Below are 27,151 nucleotides of genomic sequence, written 5' to 3'. Positions count from 1 at the left end.
TAAACAAAACAACTAAATGTTAATGTCTGATAGCTTTAACAAAATAACATAGACGTGTATGCTACACAAAAAGAGGTATTTTCTGTTGTTCAATGGACCTGAGCTGTTGGAACAATAAATAAAAGTTAAATAATAATAATGGTTTATTTTTGTAGTTGCCAGTTTTACTTTTACCATCATTAGGCTTCCATACATAGCTACTAGCTGCTGCTCTCCTCATCTCCTACTGCTGACTGTGAGATCTGAGCAGGTAGAAGCTGATAGTTCACTAACTATAACCAGGGAGCACACTGCAACAAGATTAATGATCCACACGGTGACATCATATCATTGATATGACGCAAAAGCGATAGAAAAACGATCGTTTTTTGGGCGCGTGCATACGTGCGCACGCGCGCTTCGTGCCGACCTCGGCAGGATGCAGCACACACTTTCTAGTTTTATGTAGTGTGAACTGCTACTACACTTTAGGAGAGTGAGTGTGTGTGTGTGTGTGTGTGTGTGTGTGTGTGTGTGTGTGTGTGTGTGTGTGTGTGTGTGTGTGTGTGTGTGTGTGTGTGTGTGTGTGTGTGTGTGTGTGTCTACGAGAACAGGGAGAAAGATTGCTATGCGGAGATGAATGAACGGAACGATATTTATATTTCAAAATCGCGTTTAACAAAAAAAAAAACCAAACAATTAATTTGTGGCGCTCTGTGTTGATTCTGTGTCGCCGCGCCACACATTGGTCTATGTATGAGAAACACTGTAGTTATATAAGCAGCACTTTATGTATATTTCATCCTGTTTTTTATTCATAGCTAATTATAAGAGTTAAATTCCCTGGGATGTTTAGTGTTTCAGTGCACTGATGTCATTTTATACAATAAAGTTTAATGTTAAACTGTAAAATAACTTGAGGGATCATTGAAAAACAATGTGTGTTTATGTGTATAATCTGTATATAATATATATATATAATATATATAAACATTATCAAAAATGTTTTGCTCCCTAATATCAGTATCAGCATCAGACCCTTAAATCCAGTATTGGTCGAGCCCTAATGACAACATATGGGAAAAAAATGTAAAACTACAGTAATTCTATTTTTTTAACATTACTTCTATGACACATGTATAACGTGTTCTCAGCAGCTGTGCCACCATTATTGCCTCAAGGTAACCTGTCTGCTCCTGGCTGGTTACCTGAGGCTGCTGCTGTGTGCACACTGAAATGTCTCAATGAAAACCATTCTTCTTGAAGCAATGACAAAAACAGTCAATAAAATTCAGTAAATAGCCGTAGCTGTCCGTTTCAATACTTCATACTCCTGTAATAAATATGAATATGATCATCTGCGTGAGAAATTTAAAATAAGGCTAAAAATTGGTTATAATAATCTGCTTATATAGTGATCAATCTGACTTGGACAGAAGTGATCACTATCAACAGTCTTCACTCTACAAAGAAATAACTCGTCTTTGTGTTGTTGTTTGCAGTGTGTCAGGTGAGTGTATGTGAATGTACATTTGATTTGCATGAATACAAAACTACTAAACTCACCTTCTCATAGAGGTACATGGACTCTCCGGCTCGAGCGTCCATCTGAATGCTTCCCCAGAACCACTGCACAAAAGAGAGGAGAGTGTTTTGTTTTTTTTAGAAGAGAGCTAACAGAAAAAACAAAGACTTGTGATATTATTATGACACACACTTGCCTTTGAAAACTGAGGAAACTGGCAGAGTAAAGAAAAGACTATTGATTGTGGGGTTATGACTACAGCTAAACCACCGCTCTAGCTTGGTTCAAATTATTCATCCGCTGGAAGGAGAAATCTATTGATCTCTCTCTCTGACAGCAGAGACAGCGAGAAGGGGAGCAGAGGCTGTATTGATTGAGGTTTAACCCAAAAGGAATCCTGATCAGATGATCATCTGGCATGCTGTTTAGAGGGGAAACAACTGACAGCACTCTTCACTTGTTTCTTGCTTCCCCTGTGTCTGCATCATCTTGTAGAAGAGCCTCAGAGTATACCAATCACTCTGATATGTCGAAGTGTACTTGACCGTTATCATGGACGTGTCAAACTTGCCTGGCTTTAGAAGCAGCACCGAGAGGGCTCTACCCAGTCTGTAATGTGTGTACTGTTCTGTTGTTCTAACCAGGACACAAAATTAGCATCAGCCACCAGACAAATGCTAGTAAAATATAAAAATGGCTTCACTCGCTAGCCAAAAAAAACCAATGCTAATCTATTGAGTGGACTTTTTTCCCCACTAGCCATTTGGCTAGAGAAGAGAGAAGTTAATTTTGGACCCTTGTTCTCATGTTTAATGGCCTTTTGTTCTGTCTAACTTCTAAAATGCTCATTAACAATCCTTCAATATTCAATAGAGATAGGCTACAGTTATGTTTCATCTTGCTAGATACCAGTAGATCAATTATGCATTTTGTTAGCATTCTACTAGCGTAATATTAGCTAGTTCACCTTTGTCCGGATGGTGTGTAGCTGGACATTGGCCCCTAAAGATTTAAAAAAAAATAATGTAATAGCTGAAAGGTGTAGGTGCTAATGCCAAACACCTATTACGCACCAACTTCAGTGATCAGGGTGGGAAGTTGTCAAGGTCCTTGGATATTCCTTGTCTCCTCATTCGTAAGGACCGCTATCATTAACTAACTTTAACTTTGTAATGAAAAACATTGGTCTTTGTTGGGAGCTTCTATTTATATGGGCATTTGTCTTTTACCAATAGACACACCATGTCAGCATGTTCTGAAAGCTTACCTCCTGTTTGACCACAAAGAGTTTCGTGGAGGGAGAAAACGGAAGATCCTTCACTGAGTTTTCCTCCACCACCATGTGTGTACACCTCTCGTCTCCCACCTCGAGGTGGCTGCCACCTGAGACACAGAAAAAACATGGAGATGGTTTGAGAAGTGATACACATGTATTCACATATATACATTCTCCCTGTGTGCTGTGGCACTGACCGTGTTTGAGAGTCCTCTCCTCCATGTTGGCCTTCTCTTCTTCTGAGAAACCCAAAAAGCTGAGGATGCAGTCCTGGAATGGAGGCACTTTGAACTCTGTTCGAAACACCTCTTCTCCCGCATGTAATGACCTGAACACATGAAGGTGACAGAAACAAGTCAAACCATGTCATTGTTCTATGTATAATCACTCCTGTCCCTCAATGTGCACAGTGGTCTTACATCTATGAATTGCATAGATTCCTAAATATATTGTTTTAAAGGATCTGTGTGTAAATCAAGGATATATAGAGAAAACATGGCTGACATAGTATTTTTTGGTCTTTTGATGAAGATGACGGATACAAGTGGATACAAGATTCAGTCAATATTTAAAACAATAATAAATTAGTCTCATTCAAACAGAATTAATAGAATACTTGAATGATATCAATCATGCATAACAGTAAGTAATGATCCTTTCTGGGGACATATAATCATTAACAATCAAGGCCTGACATAGCTAACATTACTGGCCAATTATAACTCCCATTAGAATCAGTACATATGTTGGTAAGCAAGTGACAGGACATTGCCATTCAGAAATCAGATCATTTAGAAGCAGTGTATCGATAACATAGTTTATCCACCTGAGGGCAAATGTACAATAGCTGGTGCTAAACACACATTACTGTTAGAATTCTGCTCCTGTCCTACAGGAGAAACGTTATGCCTTGTAACCAGGAGCTCAACATATGCTGAACTTTAAGGAAGCTTATGAGGCTTTAGTACTAAATTCCTTTTTGTGCATCCATTATACTTTACTAAACAGAGCAGTTTTGGATGTATGTCATTAAAAAAGCTGTTTGCTAGACAACTGACTTCAACATGTGACAGTTGGACTACACTAGATACCTCTACCTCAACGGTGCATGTGTGTCACTGAACTGCTGCGGCTCACATGCTTGTGCTGATCACACAGGTTGTGTTGCTGCAGCTGCCAGCTCTATCTTTCTACATAGAGTTTGACTTTAATAATGGCCACCAATAAGAATGTTTCATATCATTTCATTATAAAATTCATTTATATTTAGTTGAGACTAAATAAAGTTAAGCAGCGTGGTTTTTGTGATTATATCCACTAGTTAAACCCCAGCTGTCACCACCCCAAGTGAAGAAAATCCTTCTAGATAAAAGCATGTTCCTCAAATGAGCCAAACGCACTAGACCTCTACTCTCTAGTTTACGCCCCGCAGCAGCATTATGTGAGAGCATCCACGATGCACACGCACTGCTGACACTTCCTGTGTGTCCAGGCCCAAAGAAGTGGCTTTTGATATTGGATATTGATAGTAATTCTGTTATATTTACTTGACCTTAAAAAGGAACAACAAACAATAAACTTCATCTCATTCATCTACATCAAATCTACATTTTCTGACAGTTATATTGTCTCCTGTATTATTGGTCATTAAGAGTCCACTATCACAAATCAGTGCTGAAATGTTGTTTTTGGATGTGATGTCAGAGGCTCATATTGATGACCCTACATGATTATCAGTGACTCTGCAGCTCCTCTTAGCTTTATAGTGAGTTTCAGCTCATTATTTAGCTGCAACTTTACTTTATAGACAGGAGCCTGAGTTTCAACTTAAAAGGTGGTGAAATGTCAATGTTGTGACATTTTATTGTGGCCAATAAAACAGGTTTAAAGACTATTATCTAATTACATTCTTATTAAAGACGTTTCAAAATGACAATGGTTCAATAGCTTCTTTTAAGGATTTTCAACTTACACATCGTCTCTTCTCTCCCAGGCCTTATGAATCCATAATGGAGTGAGGATGGGTGTCCCCATACACACTGCCAGCTACAAGATGAGGGCACAATAAGATACAGTGAGGATAGGGGCAAAAATAAAAACATAAATGAGAAAATGTGCATAATAACAGACAGAAGGGGCATAACATATACAAGCATCTATGCACAGTTTTATCATGATAAGACTTCAAATAATTCCATTGTCAATGTTCGTGGTACAACAAGCTCCCCAGTTTGTTTTCATTACTCCTGATCGCTCTGTCACTCACTATCACAAGATGAATATGACAAGTACAAACACTTTCTACTTCAGGCACAATACAAAAAAAACACAAGAATGAGAATGAGAGGCTCGAGGTTTCTGTTTTAACAGCCTCGACTGCCTGTCACAAAGCAAAACTCGGTCCTTGCTGCATTTTGTCTCGTTCTGCTAGAACAAAACACTCCCTGCACAAAACTCTGAGGAGGGGGAAAAGGGGGGGATGTGGTGAGGTGAAAAGAAGTAAAAGGAAACAACTGAGAGGAAAGGAGCCACAGATGATTGAAGAAAGTACAGCATTAATCATCTGTTCCTCTGTGCAGACAGAAACCAAGAGAATGACTATTGTCAATCTATTCATCCACCCATCCATCTATCTACATCTATCCCTCTAGAGAACGCCTTGTATTGAACTGCGTTTTTTTTTTTTTTTTTTTTTTAAAGGATCCAAATGGGAATTAAATTACTACTTTCTGACATCAGACCCAGACACACTGGGAGTCAAGCTAGGCTGGGTGGAACATCATTTCCTCCTCATTCTGTTTATTCGAGCAGAGAGGAGGAGAAATAGTGTTCAATAGTAATCCAAAGGAGAAAGAAAAAGAAGAAAGAAAGAAAGAATCACTGTTTTTTGGGGTATAATTTTCATTTTGGCTCTTTTGCCTCAGTTTCATATCGATCTTACATCGTTTTCAGTTCTAATGTGCCTTTCTGTGCTGGCACTGTTCTTATCTTGATGGATTGTTGAGATTTTTGGACTGTTGTTCTTGCTGTGCTGGCCCACCAACATTGACTGAAGGCAACTGAAACACTATACAAGTACAACAAACTATTTATGTTGTTTTTTGACCTTTCTTCCAACGTCCCTAGAAAGAGCCATGCTGGCCTTTTCAGATGTACTGAAGAAAGAATTAATACAAATCTGAACAATTGGGACTGAGGCTTCGATTATTTCCACTAATTCCATTAAATATTGAACTATACTCTTATAGCATTAGAACGAAGGATCAACATTATAATGGTTTCCTAGATATGTGATAATGTGTATTTTAGTTCTATTTTGCCTTAATTTCTTACTTTTTCCAATTATTTTTAAAATTTCAAAAAATTAAAATGTATTTGTGCAGTTATCTAATACCTAATGTATCCACCTCATAGCATTTCATCAAAGAGTGTACATATATTATATACATATGCAAACCTAGAGATATAAACAGCTGAGAAAACATGATTATATTTCATCCACTAACCATTGCTGCTCTGTTCTAAATGAAATGGAGAAGCTTAAAGGCAATAATAAGCCATATTGCAGTCTGTGTAACCACAGTGGGGGTCGGAGGTATAAATGTTCAGAAATGGTTTGTATTTTATTTTAGCATCTTATGGGCTTCAGAAAATAGTTATTAACATTATAAAAACTCAAACGGTCCATCAGACCGTTGCAGTGACACAGAGAGGATTTTTATTTTTTATGTATTTATTGCTCTCTTGCCTTGATGACAACATCCAGGCTCAGAATATGAGACAGTGATTTTATCTTTTATTATTCTAAATATGAAAAAAAATTCATATTTAGAACCATTTTTAAATTTCTGCTCATCACTATTTGACCAGGAAAAAGAAAAATTGTATTTCAATTTAACATTTTGTATTTTAAAACAAAAATCAAGTAACCACTCGTTTTTTGGGTTGATTAAATAAAATTACTTTTTTCTTTTTTTCTTTTTAATCTGGTAGATTTTATTACACTTAAAGTAAAATAATGAGTGTAGTTGTCACCAGTTTTCACCTGGTTCATTGTGTGAGCAGCAAACACTGATGCTCAGCCCCACCAGGTGAAACAGAGATTATCATCATAGACATAAACAACATCTCTCATTAAGACTTTGCTTTCTTATATTGAACCAACCAAAACCAGCATAACGTGGCTGCCATGTACTTTAAACAGCACGCAGGTGTTTGAGGCTGAGCTGTAGGATTGAGTGGAGGTGTGTGGGGAAGCTAACAGCTAACACAACAGCGTCCTAAAGCCGCTTGCTCTGTAGCCGCTTATTGGTGGAGCAACTCTGTCCTCCATTCAGTGTCCGGACCTTTTATACAGAACAGTGAGGAGGAATAAAGTAGTAGTATTCCTGCCGTGAACAGACTCTCACAGGAGAGCAGCGAAATGACAGCTAACAGCAGCAGACACACACACACAGAGTTGTCACAACTTAACTCAGTCATTTAGATGCAGTTATGGTCCGCTTGCTTTCAACATCATTTTAACAATTTATTGATATTTGGAAATTGACTCGCGGGCTGCCCATGCCTGCTCTGTGTGTTTGTTGTGATAATAATGTAGAGTATCACGTTATATATTATTATTATTATTATACCTTTGTAATTCTCATTGGATCTGCATTGATCTCATATAGGACCTTTCGGCAGTCACGCCGGTTCGCCGTAGATCCGGCATGGCGCCGGAATACTATCAGCCATGTATCATTTGGAACAATATAGCTCTGCCCTTCTGCACAGTGGTATCAGTGTCAAATAAAGGAGGAGGGAAAATGAAGTAAATAAAAGAGTTAAGATGTACAAACCCTGTATTTCTCTCCATGAGTGGAGTAGGCGATGAGATGAGTGACCTTGGTGCTGAAGTCTTTCCGGATGGTTCCACCCATGTGATGAACCAGATTTACCAAGTTCTTCTACATGGACAACAAAAAAAACAGCAAACACAAGCTTAACAGAAAGAAGGAAAGACGTATCATATTTCTACTGCAATGAATCTATATTATCATCAGGTAGTTCATTATATAGTCCCTGATTAAATGACAGAGTGTAAAGGCTTAATCCAACAGGGCACGTTCTGGGTCCAACCTAAAATCTCAGTTTTACATTGTTAAGTTCATAAACTCACCATTTCCTCTTTGTTTCTGAAGCCAGTGAAACACAGCGACAGGTTGAGCATAGTGGTGCAGTACAGAGGACGACATGAAAACGGGACAGGCTGAAAAACAGGTGCAATAAATATGTTAACATAAATTACAAAATGTAATATAAATTGTAATACTTATCATTACAGCCCAACCGATATATTGGTCAGCCGATATTATTAGACGACTGTAACCTATCACAGATAAATCAGTATCTGTGACTATGTGGTCCGATATGTGTCGCTATTTTTAAAATGTATTATTCATAGTTAATTAGAATTATTAAATTCACAATGATCAATTTATGCAGTAAAGTTTATTGTTAAATTGTAAAATATCATACCTCCATTACATATCTTTGAGTTTGATAACTACATTTGAGGGATCATTTTTTTAAAAGGAGTATTTATTTATATAGTCTGTACATATAATATTATCTGCCAATATATCCATATCGGAATTTTTTACTCCCCTTTTATTTGTATCGACATAAGCCCCAAAAATCCTTTATTGGTCGGGACCTACTTATCATGTCATGTTGTCTTCTAAAAATATGATTAACAACTCACTGGAAACTATGACTGCATAAATTAATTCACAGTATGGACCAAGACAATGGTTAAATATATTAAAAGACTGCAACACCTAATAGTTTGTAGGTAACATAAATGTCTGACATGTGTGAAGAACAGCAAAACGTAACATCCTAACACCACTACCCCCCCCCCCCCCCCCCCCTGCTATCAAGACATATATATATTTATGATGCTCTGCAATGCAGTCTAAACCTGCTCTTCAGCTGACAAATGTGCGGAGCTCTGTCTTGTTGATAGCAGCCACAGTCAGGGCATATTGTTCATGTTTGAAATTAGCATCCTATGTGAAGCCTCTGGCAGACAGGCAGCACAGCAGGCAGAGGAAACTCCTGTTCATCATCCTGTTCTGTTGCTTCTTCCCCCAAAATCAAGGCTCATTTTAGGTTTGTCTCCGATGGGCCCTCCCAACATGACTAACAGACAACACTCTGTATTTCCTACGAAGCTACGAATATTTAATGTGATGTTGAAAAGGTTTAAGAAGCCAGAAAGCGAGAAACACTAAAGGAGACGCTCAAATCTTTATAACATCGTAATGTCTATGAATGTAGTCTATGCCTCCATTCTTTGCTGATGAAAAATACGCAGTGATTCAATAACTTACTTCCTCCCTCGCAGCACAGTGCAGCACTACAGGAGGGCCGACGATGCGGTTGTCACGTTTGTAGAGGTAGCTGTAGTCTGGCGAATCAAAGTCTGTGAGGACGAACACCGTCTCGAAATCAGTATTCTCTCCGTCGCCGATCTCCTGGATGTTGTCTGTCATTATGCACGGAGTGTTGATGTCCTGAATAGGAGGAGGAATCATAATACAGAGTAATGGAGCAGCACATGATGGACCGGTAAAGCAAAAAAGAAGCATTCGGAAGCGCACAGTTAATCAGTGAATTACAGGAGTGTGAATAAAAGGCTGTGTTAATTTCATTATTTTCATTGCATAGTTAGTTTCATTATTTCCATTTGAAAATGAGGAAGTTTCAACCTGTGACAAATTCTCCGTGCAATGCTTACAAATGAGGAAAAATCACTATACACTATAATTGTATTAATGTTAACAAATTCCACCAACAATGTGTGAGTCCATCAATCAATATGTTTCTACCTCCCTACACTTACTGGAGATACATTGTTTTTTTAAAAGACGCACAACTGTGTTGTTTCTTCATTAAAACTACATTAAGCAGTTTCTTGGCTACTTCAACGACTTGCACGTGTTTGATAGATTATGACCCTATTAAGTTGCTATGCTAAAAAGTTAGCAGTCTATTTACACATCCAAAAAATATGGAGCAACATTAGCTGCATATTTCCTGCAGCTTCTTGGTTGTAAACCCCAACATTCTCTCCCCTTTTAGCTCTGGTTTAGTCTCTACTGACTCCTATGCAAAATATCTAACTCTAAAGCTGCTAAATGCTTCACTGTTTTCACCAGCTAGTATCACACTTTGTCTATCTGTTATTTGATGTTGGGAAGGTAGAGTGTACAGTGTGTTAAGCTGAGCTGGAGACAAGATGAATGGGTAGATGTGAGACTGAACCTACAGTGAATTAGTAAAGACCAAAACAACAAGCTAAAAGATGCTAAAACGCCATACAGCTTTATAGTTAAATATATAAAAATGCAGGCAATACCATTCACATACTATTTGAAACATTGTTCAAATAAAATTGGTGGCTAGTACAGCTTTATAAAAGCTAGCTAATAACTAATTCTTTACTACTAAAAACCTCTAGTGTTTACTTTTAAAGTAAACATTACTCCGATGTAATGGAAACAGTGTATTTTGTGGGGATTATTTTCTTCTGCATATTAATACACACTTGGTGCTCTAGTCTCTCGAGTATTTCCTGCAGAAGAAGTCATTGTGTTGAAATAAACTACATTTGCTGTGTTCATCAATGGGGCTCTATGTCACAGAGGAATAAGATACATAGGCTTTGGTTATATAGACAATACTTGTTAGTGGTATCTTTTTAAAGGAATCGCTGACATGAAAAAGGCTAAGGGTCTTTGCAGGGGCTCACCAAAGTCAAAAGGATTCATCCATTGGGGACATAAATGTACAACATTTTGTGTCAATCTGAGATATTGGAGCCATTCCCAAAGCCACACCACCAATTTTATTAACTAAACTCAACTATTGACCTAACTATGGAGAGTTAATTGGAGACTAAATTTGTCAGTTGTTTTTATTTTTCAAAAGATCTAAATCATGATTATAATTGTTATACAAGCCTGTTTAATACAGCTGTCTCATATTTTCTGCCTGTAATAGGTTGAAACTTCCCTTAATTATCTGAAAGAAGGGCCATGTCTCCTCATACAGTTAATCAAAGAGTCAATACAGCAAGGTCAGAGGAACTCATACTACCACTGCAGACATCTTCAATCCATCAAGAAAAAAATAGGTGTAGAAAAGTCTGCAGTGAGTGTACAATCATTCACTCTTACACATACTGTAGACACAATCATATTCTCTCTCTCTCTGCCATACAGCAAAAAAAAAAAAATAAATAAAAAAATTGTTCAGTGCTGCATGAAAACAATCAGTTCTGCCCTCTCAGATGAGACAAAGCGTTACTCAGAATCAGAGTAGAGTTGTTTGAATCAATGGCTTCAATAACAGAGAGCAGAAATTAAATCACAAAACTAACTGCCGGGGCTGCTTATGGGCAGACATGGAGGTGCTGGAAGGGGTGAAATTACTTGTGCCACCTGTAAACCTGCGTAAAACAAATTACCTCAGGAGAATTAGTTCCAGTAGGTGACATAGGACGAAGGCAAAAAGAAGTGGAGAGGAATTGGCGGAGTGACACATACACATACACAGTTAGAACCACATTCGTTTTTACACTGTTAGGATACACATTTCCTTAGAAACATGTTAAAGGAATTTTATTTGTTTTCTTTCTAAAGGTGAGATGACAGGATCAATACCAATCTTATGTCCGTGTGTTAAATACAGAACTGCAGTCAGGATGTGTATAGCTTACGTTAGCATAAAGACTGGAAGCAGGGAGAAATGGCTAGCCTGGCTGTGTCCGAGGTTCAAAAATACACCTACCAACACTTCTACAGCTTACCAACTAGCAAGTTGGATCTCCTTTTTTTCTTCTTTTGAAAAGAAACTGTAGTAACCATAACCCGAACGAAGACAGTAACAAGACTAAGCCATGTAAGAGGCTCTATGAGGCAGTATTAGCAAAGCTGTGAGTTGAGCTAAATGCTAACATTCTGATGTTTAGCAAGTAAAGAGCCGGTTTTCTCAGACAGAGACTAAGAATCCTTTACTCCTAAACTAAAGACAAGATTCTGTGAAAATATCCATTGAGACACAAGTCAAGTCTTGGACTACCCTTAATCCCATAATGTTTACTGTGTTCACCTTCTTGGTTTAGCGTGCTAGCATACAGGCATTGGCTAACTGGCACTGAACACCATGTACAGCTAAGAATGATCGCAATGTCTTTGTTTTTCAAGTATTTGGTCAATGTTTGACTAAGTAAAAATTGAACCTGATGATGTTGCAGTATTAAAAGTTAAGATGTCAGTAATGTGCTTAGAATTCATCCTGAGAGAATCCAACAATTATTGAGACATTTTACTCAAAATGGATCCTGACCAAAGTGATATGAATACTGCATCTGGGAATATTTCACTGAATAAAGTTCTGTACGAATTGAACAAATGAGATAGCGCTTGTAAATAAATGCGCTTTAGAGGTGCTGGAAGGTTAATTTTTAAACTTCGGACAGAGGCTAGCCGTTTCCCCGAACGTCAAGCGTTTATGCTAAGCTAAGCACATCCTGACTGTAGATGTGTAGAGATTAAAGACAGACTTTAAATCAATCTCATCTCACTCTCAGAAAGAAAGCATACTTGTACATTTCTCAAAATGTTCCTTTAAAACAGGAGATGACACTCAAAAATCAAAGCTTCTTAGGTCCATTGCTATTGATCAAACTCCAAAGCTGTCCAATGAAATCTTTTGTGTGCAGATAGATTTTTTTTGTGGAGCTGCTTGAAACTGTAACCTTTGTATTTAACAGCTAGATATTGGCCATTTTCAAATGCCATGTGGCTAAATAGAAAGTATTTTAAATGACTTCAATATTACTTTTCAGCTGAGAAACTTGCATTGACATTTGAGTGCAAATCTCCGTCAGAGAGCGGTCCGGACATCGAGCGTTACATGGCATACATTTAAATATTCACCCACAAATCAATTCAGCATCAGTGACTTGGCCATGCACAATGATTGAGTGAGTACCTGGTGTGAATTAAAACTCATGCAGCACTCCACCCCACCAAGGTTCCCATCAAAGTGTCAGACAGTCACACAGAGAGGCAAACACTATACTGTACCATATTGACTATAGATTTAATCATCATTTTCTCTTCGGCACCCGCCTCGCCTCCTCTTATCTTTACCACCGGTACCTCCATTACTCTGATGGCCTGTAAAAACCAACCAGCAGGAAGCGGATGTCAAAAAATGGCATTTGAAAGGAGGAGGAGGAGAAGGGGGAAAAAAAGAGTAAGGACAGAAGCACAAAGAGAAGGAAGGGGGTTGAGGAATGATTTGAAATAAAGAGAAAGAGGGGACAAATTCATACAAATTAACCCAACATGAGGACAGAGGAGAGGACGGCTGCGTTTTAGGGATGCAGGAAGCAGGAGGCTAGGAGAGAGATGGGGCCGGGTCTGTGTCCTTGCAAAGTGTACAGACGGTAACTTCAAACAAATATCAAGCTCCGGAGGGAGGGAGGGAGGAAGGGAGGGAGGGGTGGGCTGTGGAGGGAGAGAAATTTCTGTTAAAAATTAATATACAGAGTTCAAAGCCCTCGGGAGGGGGAGAAAGAGAGGAGGAAAAAGAGGACAGGAAAGAAAAAGGAAAGGGGACGTGGAGAAATGCTGGTGCTGGTGGAGGTAGAGGGAGGGAGGGTGGCTTCTTTTTTTCTGTGGATTGACTGAGCAACGGCGGCGGGCGGTCGGGCAAGGCAATTGGGAGCGCTCTGATGGAGCTGTCGGCGGACGTCTGTGGATGAGGCCGCGCTGCAGATTGGCAGGGAGAATTAGATGATTTAAGCAGGAAGCTTTCAGAAGTGACAGGACTCAGGAGACCTGGGGGAAGGAAGTCATTCTCGCGGCACTTAGTCTGCCACCACGCCTCCGAATCACCTTCACATGGCCGTACTCAAAGACACAAAACTGTGCTGCTCACTGGAGCGCACTGATACACACATAAATACCACCCTCAACATGTATACACATTTTACTCAGTGTGCTTCAACAGCCTGATCGGATACATTTCTGTTTAGTTAAATGAAATATAACATTAACCTGTTGTTCTCTTGGTGATGTCACATCTGCGATAAACACCAATGAGATACAGAGAAATTTGACAAACATGAGAGAAGTCCTGTCAATCAAAAATCATGTCACTGTGAGTCCACTGATGGCTGATTTAGAGCTTTAGAGACCAAAGAGTACAAAAGTCCCTCAATGCAACTCCTGCTATCAATAGGAATTATGGTATGAAATGATGCACAATGCACTGCTCTTTTTCCCCCTTTTACGCTCATTCTGCTCTTATTTTGGAGGGTTTCCTATGCATAAAAATGCTGAGGCAAAGCAAAACCGTACTGCTTTGCTATATTTTAAAACATGAGAGCGGCACACAAGTGTTGACATGTGTGACACGTCTCGAAATTGACATCATAGTTTGATACAAATGGCAAGCGAGGCTTTCTTAGACATGTCTCGCACATTGGGACATGCAGTGAAATTGTAAGATTGTTATCTTGGTGTGCTTCACCTTTAGCCAGCAGCTGCCAGTGTTGCGTGGGCGATATATATATCTGCAGCTTTTTCACTATAAGAGCCCTGTATTGATGATAATATTTATCATACCACTTTACAATACCTGTTTCAGCTCAGGTTTTAAACCAGGCATGTCCAAACCATAAACCATAAAGGTCATGTGGCTGCAGGTTTTCATTCCAACCAAGCAGATGCACATTGCACAACAGGCTTGACTCATTTAATCAACTGATCTCAGTCTTAAGACAGCTGATTGGTCGAATTGTGTGCTCCTGATTGGTTGGAAGAAAAACATTTAGGCACACAGCCCTTGATGGAATAGTTTGGACATACCTGCTTTAAGCAATTATCTCCCTTAAATCTTCTTTACTTCTTTATAAATTAGGAACTGAACAGGTAAAGCGAGGACAGCAGTAATATAATTCAATGCAAGAATGTGAATAAGTGCAAGAGTAATAGAAATATAATAAATAGCCAACATGAAAGTAAACTACTACTTTTATATGAGCTGATAGTGCTGACAGAAAACCCTGATGACTAACTGTATTTTTTTTTAAACAGTCCAAAGTGCACTTGGCTTTGCAGACTTCAAGCGCAGCAATAGCTTCAAAACTGAGGCCTTTGGGACAGATGCAGAATGAGTCAGAATGACACAGACTGACCAAAGTCAAGCAATAAATGACTGCCATAAAGAATTACTGACAGTGTAGTTTCACTAATTGAGATCTTATTGCTAAAAATCCATGAATTTGACTGAATTTATTGTGCCTCTGAAACACCACAGTGTTGGTTGGTAGTGGACCTACTTGACTCTAAGACAGATATTTGATGATATAGTTCACACCAGACCTTGACCAATATACCAATATTACTCCATGAAAGATATATCGGTATCGGTGTACATGTTGTCTAACATTCACTAACATTTTTTTATACATACAATGCATTTTTTGTACGTTTTATCATGTATTTAATTCGAGTTTAATAGATACATACACTTTTTTTGTTCTGTTTTTTATTTAGTTAATTATGATTAAATTCCCAGTGATGTTTAATGCGATGTTGCAATGTTATTTTATACAATACAGTTCATTGTTAAACTGTAATAAATCATGCCTCCATTACATATCTTTGTCACAGATGTTTGATAACCAATTGGGCCTTAATGCAGATGGCCTCAGTTCTCACCAATCATGACTAGGGCTAGTACTCGATGCCTTTAAAAAATGTATTAATCAATACCAAGTAGTATCAAAACATCTCCCGTCAAACGATACCTGCAATCTATCCTTTTTGCACCCAGAGATAGAAAATATGACTATTTGTATGGACTTGCTCAGAGCCAATCAAAACAAGCGTTCTTTGATTTAATGCGACATGTGATTGGCCCACTGCCACAGCAGTTACAACCCGTCTGCGGTGGCCTGAACGCTCTAAAGTGTGTCTACACTACACGCCTGTTACACCGGATAAAAGCAAGTGCACTAAATGTGGAATTGAATGAAGTACTCAGTTGGTATCAGTATCACTTTAAGGGTACTTGGATTGGTACTGGTATCATCATTTTTTAAACAATACCCAGTCCTAACCATGACACAAATCAACAGTTTTCATATGCAGTATTCTGCTGTTGGTGTCCTGCCCACATTCAGTTAAGTTAACACCCTCAATAATCACATTTCCTTCTCATCAATGCAGTAAGAAAACCGGGAATGGAATCATTTTATTTTTGCCTGTGTTAATTAAGCACAAACAAACACTCGATGAGAAGCCCTCAGACTGAAGTGGAGTGGTGTTGTGAGCTGATAATCCCTGGTGGGCTCATACTATGAAAGTCAGGGAGGGGATGTAAACACACAGGCTGCAGCCGCCAGCAGTTAACCAAAAATCACAAAACTCATTTCTATGCAGGAGCTACACTTTAATACTGTAGGTTTCCAAATATTACACCCAGACACCACTATAAGCAAGCCTTATCTCCACAGACAGACAGGTGTGTGTGTGTGTGTGTGTGTGTGTGTGTGTGTGTGTGTGTGTGTGTGTACATTTCACTCCTAAACTTGACAATGTTACTGAAATAGGGAATAAAGCACAGTCGGCTAAACATAAAGAAATGTACAGCTGGTGGTCCTTAATGTAGCTATGCCTTCCTGTATGCAGCAGCTATAAAAACACCAAAACACCACAGCTAAAGATGCTGAGCCAAACATAACATCATCACTTCCCAGATCCATTACTGTGGAGAAAATCCCGTCGTTCTCCCATATGTTTAACTGTAACTCAGTCTGGAGTTTAATCAGAGACATGTAATCATGTATACAGCCTGCTGTGGTGCTTTGTAGCTGTAAGAAGCAGCATTAATGTCTTTATGGGATTATTTGAAGTTAAAACCCAGTAGCCGCTGGTTAAATCATTAATACCAGAGTGTAACAGGCGTGTAGTGTAGACACACTTTAGATTGTTTAGGTAGCTTCTTGGCTGCTGAACTGCTAAGCGCGCTAACTCAAACTAACCACGACTTCACCACCACAGACGGGTTGTAGCTGCCGTGGCAGCGGGCCAATCACATGTTGCATTAAATCGATGAACACGTGTTAATTTGGCTGTGATCAAGTCCATACAAATAGTCGTATTTTATAGCTCTGGGTGCAAAAAGGATCATTGCAGGTATCGATTAACAGGAGACATTTCCATTCTACTTGGTATCAATTTATTTCAGCGAATACCTTCAATACTCTAACAATGAGGCAAAAAGTTCATCTGTAATTTGGATTAGGGCCTACGTTATTCCCTTCTTTCTCAATCGTTGTACCTGTGGAACTCAACCACTCTAAGGCTGTAACTAACTATTTTGATTATTCGACTAATCCGATAATGAATCACACAATTACTCAGTGACTCTTGTTCAGCTACCAGCTTTTAAATGCAGCTTGAGGTTGTTTTAGGCATATGCTAATGAACAATAAATACAATAAATATACTACAATTAAAAATACGTCATCTAAACCAGTCCAACCAACCCGATGATGCCATACAATTTTTAAAATGATATTGAACTCTGTGCCTAATTACCAAAGAGCTTTCCTAATATTGAATAGGAATGAGTGATGTGAACAAAGACTCAGACACATAAATATCGTCACCCTTGTGATCATATCTGGCATATCCAATTAAAAAGACTGCACTGAATTTAGGTCAGTTAGCCTGGCTTAAAGCTGAGAGAACAAAACTTCTCTCAGCCAAACCTTCTGTCAACAAATGAAGTCAGACTGAGTGATCAGACGGCAGAAATGACATAGTTACACTGGCATGTACTGCAGACATCATAATCATGCAGTCCATGTTTATGAGGTGAGGTAAAACCACAACGATTTCACATGATTAAAGTTAAACATCTAAAATACTGCTGAAAATGTCACCACAGTATTTGTGTAGCCATGCATTTCATTTCAAACAACATATCTGCCTGAAAGGAAATAGGTCCTTCCTCAGATAAGAATACAGAGCCAAGTAATCAAATGATATTCTTCAGCAGCCAGTAGGAAATACATGATTTAATATTTCAGAGGCATTCCCCACATGAGACAACATCTGGGTGAAATACTGAATCCTCAAATATCACTCCCAGATATTCTGACAACTTTCACCAACAGTCTACACAGTTCTTATCTACTGACAGCTTTTAACCCAGAAGAATCAGCGCCCTTCAAAACACAGTTTGTGTGTCCCACATATCAAACACACAACAGCAGTGATGTTGACAAGCTCAGATCTAAGGACGCCTGCTCCGTTAATAGAAGCCAGCAGACCACAGAGGAGCTTCAGGGTTAATAGAGTAATGATGTACCTGCAGGGCTTTGACCAGAGCTCCATTTCTGCCCGCTTCTCCCACCAGAACAACCCGGGTCTCCACTTTTGGCAGCATATCTAAAGGAAGGAGAGAGAGAGAGAGAGAGAGAGAACACTTTAAGAAAGGGGGAATTAGATAAACACACAAAGAAAAACTGGGATAGAGACAGATCAAGGATCAGGTCCTCTCTGGGAGGTGATGTGAGTTTTTCCATTTGACTGACAGCAACACAACCGACCTCCATCACTCATTAAGAAGGAAAAGAAAAAAAACAGTTACTTTGCAAAGAATTTCTCATAATCTCATGCTAACAACTGTGTTTGAGTCAGGATTGTCTGTGGTGGGGGTCAAATGGGCCTATTAGTTCTACTACTAGGGGGTCACTACTCTATCCAAGAGGGACAGTCAACATGCTGTTAAAACTGCACACCTGGCACATGCCACAGAATACTATTAGACAGTATTTTAGACACTTTAAAACCAAACTAACTTACTATAAATCACATTTAGTTACTCCTAGTCAAATTACTTTTTCATTATTCCAATCATTACCTTCAAAAGTGGAATCATATTTAGTGATAATTGCCACGTTTAGTTGTCTAATTTTGGAAATAATGACCAACATCTGGAAGGCTGAAGGTATCAGAGGTTATTCAAAGTGATCCTATTTGACTGTTGAGCTGATGTTAGCTAATGTTATAGATTGACAGACTGCCTCTCACCCCTGAACATCCACAGATCAAGCTTAAAGTCCTACTGTTATGTTTCTTAAAAGTCGAACTGAGGAAATTTGATTTATTTATTATCTGCTCGCTTTAACACTGCACAACTCATTTAGTCTTGAGCCTGGAGTGATGGACAACTAACAAGCCCTGACCCCAACACCTCAGATACCTACTGGTGTTCTATGGCTTCAGTAACTCTTTAACGTAAGGAGGTGTCTGACCATGATTACATGGATCTTCAACTGGATTCTGAATTGAATGTGAAGCCAGTATAAAGACATGAGGATTGGTGTTAGATGGGACTTTTCGGGGACTTGATTAGGAGCTTAGCAGCAGCGTTTTGGACCATTTGTACGCAGATCAGTGATGTGTTGCTAAGACAAGTGAACAGGGAACTGTGATAATCAAAATGCGAGGAAATGTCCCATCTCAGCTCTGGATGCAGGATTCAGCCAAACTACAATCTAGAAAACTGTGGCAGTGTGGTGTCTGTACACTAGACCAAAGATGACATTAAACAGAAAGAACACCACATCTATCTGTCATGTTCATATTTACACAAGATAGCAAGTAGATTGTGTCTTTTTTACAGTTCACAGAGAGAGCTGAGTCTGATCTAAACTATGATCTAGAATGAGGCAGTTATCTCCTATTCACTAATGTTTACATGGAGAAATGACCTGAAGAAATAAACTCAATGTAACTCCAGTTCTGAGCCATCTTTGAATGTCATGACTGCTTTTGACAAAAAATTTAATAAGTGAGATAATTGATATGGCTTTCTAAGTTTTAAACTTCTTTGATGATCGTGTTCAAGTAAAATACAAAGACAAAAATCCATATAAAGATAAAATAATATCATACCACAGTAAAACCTTAGTGAATCAAAGGGGTTTACTAAAAAAGAAAAGTATTAATAGGCGCATTTGTGCCTGCTGCCAACCGGAAGTTTGTATGTAGTACTGTTCATTGAATTGAGGTGTTCACAATATTTTGTCCATGCCTAATTATATTAATGAGTGCTTTTTTGACTTCTATCTTCACTGTAACTGAGGATCACATAAAGTGTATCTCCAGTCTCTTTTACAGGGGTATCAGATGATGGTTTGTATATTTAGAGAAAAGTGGAGGAAGAAAAGCAAAAAAACAAAAAAACAAGATGGTGATCCCTGCATACTGACCTTCCCCGTCTTCACATGCCATGCCCAGAAATACATGGTCCTTAGTGGTTTCGGCGATCCTCGAATCATAGACTGAAGAATCCACCAGCAGACTCCGAGCTGTCCCTAAAGTCACTATGCTGCTGTCAGCCATGGCGAGAAGCTGGGGAGGCGCCGAACTGTCCAAACTATCAAAAGTTAGAGAGAGAGAAAGGAGAAAAAGAGAGAGAGAGAGAGAGAGAGAGAGAGAGAGAGAGAGAGAGAGAGAAAAAGCATAGCAAAGAGGAAGAACAGGGTGACAACTGTCAAACTAAAAGCAACAGAAAAAAAACTTCAAACGCAAATACTGCCCTCAGTCAGATAATTCACCTCAAGAGACTGCCATGTATTTGTGAACTAGGATAACTTTGGTAAAAAAAAAAAAAAAAAAAGTATGTAAGGTGGATTTAAAGTTTATACTGAAATTTTCCATCTGTTTGTTGTTTACATAACTGCAGCCATACAACACACTCTAAACCAGGGGGGGTCAAACTCATTTAGTTCAGAGGCCACATACAGCCCAGTTTGATCTCAAGTGGGCCAAACCAGTAAAACCATTGTATACTAAAATACAATATAACTTTACTATAATAAACCATCACTTTACAAAACTGCAGAACAGAACAGCCTGATGTCTTAAGAAAAATGTGTTTCATTTCAATATTATGTCTCAGTTATTTTGAACAGAAGCTTCTGATTTACACAATTTTGCACAACGTTCAATATAAATATATGACCACAATAAGTCTTCATTGTTTTTGCAGACAATTGTATTACTTGTCAGGGTGGAAAAAACCATCTAAAGCAGCATTTTACATGACTCCTCACAGTTTAACTTGCTCCTGAAATCTGGCATCATACTTTACAAAGTTATCCAGTGGGCCGGATTAGACGCCTTGTCTGGCCGGTTTTGGCCCGCAGACGTATGTTTGACACCCCTTCTCTAAACAAACAGAGATTAATCAGGACAGTAATTAAGTTAAATCTCTGCAGTATTTACAGTTATGATTGTTAAAGAGGACAAAAAGCGTTATAAAGTCAAACTAGTAATGAAGTGAGTTGTTACTTCCAAACAAATCTAATTAGGCTAGACGCTTTACATAACACTAGTTCTAGTGTGTTTCTTGAGACACGTTTCTTATCACGTTAAGGACAAAATAAATGTCTTAAACATGTCTTAAATTAGTAGGCCAACAGGAGAATTTAAGTTTGTATTCAACTTTATTTAAACCCAGGTAAAATTTGCTTATTTTACCACGGCACGACATTCCCTTTGCTTTACGTCATTAACCTGCTGGTGGCTAACGTTTAACGCTAATTGCCTGGTGGTGGTGCGTTTTCAACGACACTATTAAAATAAATAACAAAAAGTTCAACTTACCGCTTTGCTGGCTGGAACCTCAGATAGGAGAATGACAAAAGTTGTAGCTAGCAGAGCTAGACTGGCTGCTTAACCAGTTAACCTGTGTTACAGACGCTCTCCTGCTAACTTAGCTAGCTTTCAAGCAACTAAGTCAACAATCACGACGGGAGTTCGCTTTCGGTCCTAAACGCTGTTTAAAAAAATCAGTAACACGTCTCCATTCTGTCTCAAGTCCGATAGTAATGCATGTTGCACTTCATGCGTGAAGATAGTCCAAGTTGTCGATTCGTAGCTGTTTTAGTTTGTTGACAGCTAATTAAGTTGATGGCAGCAGAGAGAAGGTGTCAGCCTGCTGTTACTGCTCAATTCAAAAAGCAAGGCGAACAACGGAGCCGAGCGCTGATTGGCCAGACCAGGCGCTTCCGCCCTGCGTGGCCGCTGATTGGTCGGCTTATTCAAATCACGATGCGCGCAGCGTCTGATCTCCAGGCCTGCTACCTTCATGTACTGTGGGAAATATTTCGATTATTTTCAGAGAGAAAAAAGAAATAGACCTTTTTTAGCTTCTTGGCTTTGTGTAGCTACAATGCAACTCCTTCTCAAACTGTATAACCAGTGTGTGGGCCTTTAGACCTACCTAAAGCTCATTAAGATAAATGAAAAGAACAGAATTAATCAGTTAAATGCCTTGTGCAAGATTATGCTCATGTAAAAAAAAAAAAAGGAGGAGCTTTCTGCTCAATGTGTGACATATAACTGTACAGGAAGCATTTACCAAGAGTTTTGTTTGTATTTTGTTACAGCAGCACCATGGCAACTGACATTTAGAGAAACTGAATGTCAGTTAATATAGTATACCAGTAGTCCGAAGGCAACATGTGCAACCTGGGGAATCTACTTTACAGAGATAAACTGTGGACATTATATCCCAGATAGTAACTACAAAATCTGGAAAACTTTTAAAATAAAAAAAGAAAAGTGTAAAACCTTTTGGTATTTTCTATCATGACCCAAAGGCAGATTTCTCAAGATTATTAGAAAGCATTAATCAGAATCACTGCTTTCCAAATAACCTGACATTTCCTCTGCAGACCTGTCTAATTTTCTTCCTGTACGTTCCACAGTAGAACAAGCCAAATGTTATTTTGCTGAGCCTGAAAAAAATCAATAAAATATTCAAAATTATTCCAATAATAATATACTCCTTGGCCACTGCACTGAATTGTTTCTGTTTTATATTGATTTTATATTTACGTGAGGTGCTACTGTCTATATAATATTCCCCTAGAGACGTGTGGTGTCTCAAGTATATTATAAAAGTACCCATGGTGCTGAATGTTATCTGCTCTCCTGGTATTCCTAAAATAACAGCATGTTAAATAAACCTTTCATTTTATTGAAAAGCATCTGTTACAGAATCATGAGTCTTTGTTTCATACCTACATGAATCACTCTCTTGCTGCTTCTGACACAACCTGCTCTGCTGCATTCATGCAGGTGACTGTAATACTGCTCAGAAGTAGGTGTATCAGCACAGTTACCCTATCAATAATAGAATATAGCTGCAAGCGTCAATCTGAGGGTTCAAACCTTTTCCCGCTCAACAGAAGAAAGCAGCTCAATCGGCCAAAATTAAAGCCATGAGCAGCAATGAGCATGAAGTTTGTCTCCCAAAAGGAGGTGACTTTCTGCCTGCATCTCTGGGAAACACATGATCCACCACACACCTCCTCATGACATGAGGTAATGGCATCACATGTGCCACACTGGGCTCATTTAGTCTGTTTACACTTAAAACACTTACAGTCAAAATGTTAGTGATACAATTCTGGGGGAAAAAAATCACACTTCATTCTGCTAATCTCAGGTCTATTTTTAAAGATTTTGGAGAAGTTTTATCAAACATTTGGCATAATAGAAAAGTTGCATACAGTACTAATTACAGTAAGACAATACATCACTAGATTCACCGTTTGAAACATCTGAACACCATTTGAAACGTGATATCAAGCATCTGCACAATATATGTAATCATTTTGGTTGCATTTGAATGAAGACCCTGGATCGTGCAAACCGAATTTCGTACATATCCATGCAGCTGATAACAAGATATAAACATTTAGCATTTCTGGCGCCCCCTACGGGTGAAGCTTGAATTACTAGATGTTTCATGTTGGCTCAATAAAGAATGAATGTGTTACTGCCAATTTCAGGCTAAATCTCACCATTTGCAAAGTTTTTTGATCAATGGCACCTATATTTTTGGACCAATCTTGCTCATTTATAACAATTGTCTAGCTTGGTCCCCTATAAGTCAAGTTGGTGACGATTGGTCAAAAATTGTACAAAGAGTGGCTAAAAACAAAACAGTCTTGAACAAAATTCAAAGTGGCAAAAAATCTATCTAGGCACATATGGATAAATTCTTTTGGACCCACAGAATCCAGAAAAAAAAGGATATTTAGAGTATTTAAAGAGAGATTTAGAGTTCAAGAGTTAGTTATTAGTTCAATTTGTAAAGTTCCTGGTTATAGCACCACCATCTGGCTGACATGGGTGATTATTGGTGCCTAAGTAGTGTGGGGGGGGGGGGGGCGGGTGGTGCATAGGGACCCACCTATTGAATTTGGTTGGTGTAAGACTTTTGCTGGTTGCTGAGCCTCAGAAACTTCTAGCAGAGAAAAATCATCGCAACAGAAACAATAGGGTTCTACCCCGTCGGTGTTTGAACCCTGAATATATGCAGGAGATGCTTGGCTTTCACCTCTCAGACTAAAGGGAGGAGGTGAAGAACACATTTCCACAGGGGGGTTTGTGAGAAAGAATAAAGCATGATTTCTGAAAGGCTCTGAGCTCTGTGAGCCAGCTTTTGTTTTCCCAGCATTGTGATGAATTCAGTCAGACAGCAGCCCCTATGCCTTAGGTTAGGCTCATACATACATACATACGTACTGTATAATCCACCCTTGTGTTACGATATTTGGCAGAATCTTGTGTTTGCTCTGTTCATTTCCTAAGCCCCTAATTCAGAATTTAGCATGATGAATCTCAATCTACATCTAATCATGATTGGATCTCTGAAAGTCTGCATGATTGAATTATATCCATCCATCCAAGTCAACAAGGAGCCAACTGGGAGTCAGCAGGCACGAACAGCAGATGGACATGGCTTGACCGAAGCTCCACCAAACAACTTTCATAGGAGTGAACGCAGTATCCAATTCTTCATAATAAATCCATGGTCTGTGCAAGCCCTGAAGAGAAGGGTGTTATAGGTAACTGTAGGTCCCAGAGGTTCACAGTGAAGCCAAAGCTCACACCTGTCAAATCACATCATGTGGAGATGACGTCAAGTGAGCTGAACTGCCCCCCCCCCAAAAAAAACAGGCCTACATTAAATGTGATCAGATGTCATTATACAGATTAAGCATCCAGATATAGTCTGCATGTTAATAGAGTCATAAGTTACACAGCAACATTGTAGCCAGCATGGGATAAATCGGTTGTGTCCTTGTGGCAAAAACTGGTGTAACATTTGGAATAATGAGTTTCTGATGTCCCAAATTTTAATTAATGTTTAATCTTTTAAACAGTACCACTATGCTATGATCTGCTGCAAAATCCTGTTTTAGCTACAACTGTGTCAAATTAGGGAAGCAAAAGGATTCCCACAACTTTGACCCTTAACCTTAACTAATCATAGTTCTAATCTTAACTCTCAAAGCAAACCCGAATCCTAAACTAGCTGCTTGAGGATGCATGCACTCATCTCTTTGTCCTTGTGAGGGCACTGGTTTCTTTTCATAATAGAAATACAACTGTCACATTACATGATCAAACACACACAAAAACCCATATAGACGCACATACGCACGCACAATGGTGCAATCAGACAGACACAAAGTTAAAAAGATGTACAGGCACACATGTCCATAGTGGTCCTCTGGGTAGCAGCATGTGGTCTGGAGGAGAGTGAAGACATTCACTTCCAGCGAATACTCTGTTTCTCTTCTTTTACTTTGACTTTTTGTGAAATCGCTTGTCACATTCCTGAGGCTGTCGGACCGCTCCTCCAGTCATCTTACTGACACACACACACACACACACACACACACACACACACACACACACACACACACACACACACACACACACACACACACACACACACACACACACACACACACACACACACACACACATCTCTGTGTGTCTCTCTGTATTCAGCCTTCCCTCAGGAGGTTCTCTGTGCAGAACAAAGCTTTGTCAAGACCTTATCTTGCTTCTATGCAGCTTTGTCCCCTCTACACTTCCTAAAACCTTTATATTTCCAACACAGTCCTGTGCTCTTTGACTCACAGTCACCTAACACACACAAATATAAATACATAGGAAGGAAGAGGGAGACTGTCCATTCTTGAGACATCAGGAGGAACACCATACAGATATAAAAGCAATAGATTAAGTGGTAAAATACTTTTTCTTTAGCTGATTTTACCAGTGATATAGGCTGTTTTTCTCCAAATGTTGGATGTTTGACAAAATCTTGAGTGTATTAACTTGAAGTTTTACCTCTACGTATAGTGATCTAGATGATGTGGCGACCTGTTGGTTGGTTTAATACCTGTCTGATCATCCGCCTGCTCGTCTGTTGCTCTATTGGAATGGTTTTTTGTGATGTTGCCATTTTTTTGAGGTCTTACTTTAAACAATGCAATGTTACTATTGTATGAGGGACTTAAGGATCCAGCAGATCTAGTGGATTAGTGGATGATGGGTGAAAATGGAGGGACAGATGTGTTAGTGGGGGGTGCATAGGTAAGGAAATGGAATCTTGGGGTGTAGTAAGCCTCTTTTTCATTCACTTCTTTGATTGAAACCCACTCCTCAAATATACAGTTGTGGTAATTCAAAGTACCCCAAAGGTTTCCTGGTGGCAGCACTGGTTGCACTGGGGACAGTTTCATGGGGTGTGCAAACCTGGACTTGCAGTGGAGTAGTTTGTGGGGGTAGTTAGGATGTGGTCACCAAGTGGGCATGATGACTTCTCTATCTATCACATCTGCCACGTCTGCAACATGCAACTAAAAACACTACCATCGGGGGGCAGTATGTCAGGTTGTGAACGTTGAGTTTTTCCAGGAGATGCTAACACAGCTAGTCACCGCTCCCACTTTTTCAGCCACAACCTCTTCGAGCATCACCATGTTTAGTTGTGCTGATGTTATACAGAATCAGAAATTCTGAAGAATGATATTTCAAATATTAAAATAAGAATGGATAATTTGCCCATGGCTGGTTCCAGACCCTCTGAATCTCCAATTTAATCAGCAGTTCAAGTAGAGTTTGTGCATTTGGAGAAACAATCATCCAATCAGAGCTGTTAAGACATTATAATTACATTCCTTAACTACAATAACATTTTAAATGTAATTGACGTATTTGTTTAATTAGTGTGAAAAATGTTAACTCATCTGAAACCAAAGATTTGTGTTGACTGAAAATGATATGGACGGAGGTCCCTTACTATTTGAATATTATTTGAATACAGTACATACATGTAAGTTAAGGTATGGTAAGGTATCTATATTGATCGCCCTTAGGAGGAATTTAAAAACTGACACAAAAGTAGCTGCA

At 39.0% G+C, this 27,151-nt stretch overlaps 1 protein-coding gene across 1 annotated transcript in view; it reads right to left on the bottom strand.

Annotated features, from left to right (window-relative positions):
- ect2 (epithelial cell transforming 2) overlaps positions 1 to 21,826 on the bottom strand; it is a 48,703-nt gene extending 26,877 nt beyond the window's left edge. Inside the window, 11 exon segments of the mRNA XM_062424443.1 lie at positions 1,546 to 1,608; positions 2,772 to 2,887; positions 2,978 to 3,108; positions 4,753 to 4,826; positions 7,622 to 7,729; positions 7,942 to 8,031; positions 9,158 to 9,340; positions 12,920 to 13,012; positions 18,225 to 18,304; positions 20,134 to 20,300; positions 21,533 to 21,826. Coding sequence (XP_062280427.1) covers positions 1,546 to 1,608; positions 2,772 to 2,887; positions 2,978 to 3,108; positions 4,753 to 4,826; positions 7,622 to 7,729; positions 7,942 to 8,031; positions 9,158 to 9,340; positions 12,920 to 13,012; positions 18,225 to 18,304; positions 20,134 to 20,266 — 1,071 coding nt within the window. The 5' untranslated portion in view covers positions 20,267 to 20,300; positions 21,533 to 21,826.
- Positions 21,827 to 27,151: the final 5,325 nt, after the last annotated feature.

Source organism: Scomber scombrus, chromosome 8 (genome assembly GCF_963691925.1).
Source record: "Scomber scombrus chromosome 8, fScoSco1.1, whole genome shotgun sequence".
In the NCBI taxonomy this organism is placed as follows: Eukaryota; Metazoa; Chordata; class Actinopteri; order Scombriformes; family Scombridae; genus Scomber; species Scomber scombrus.
This window is presented reverse-complemented; position numbering and strand designations above follow the sequence as displayed.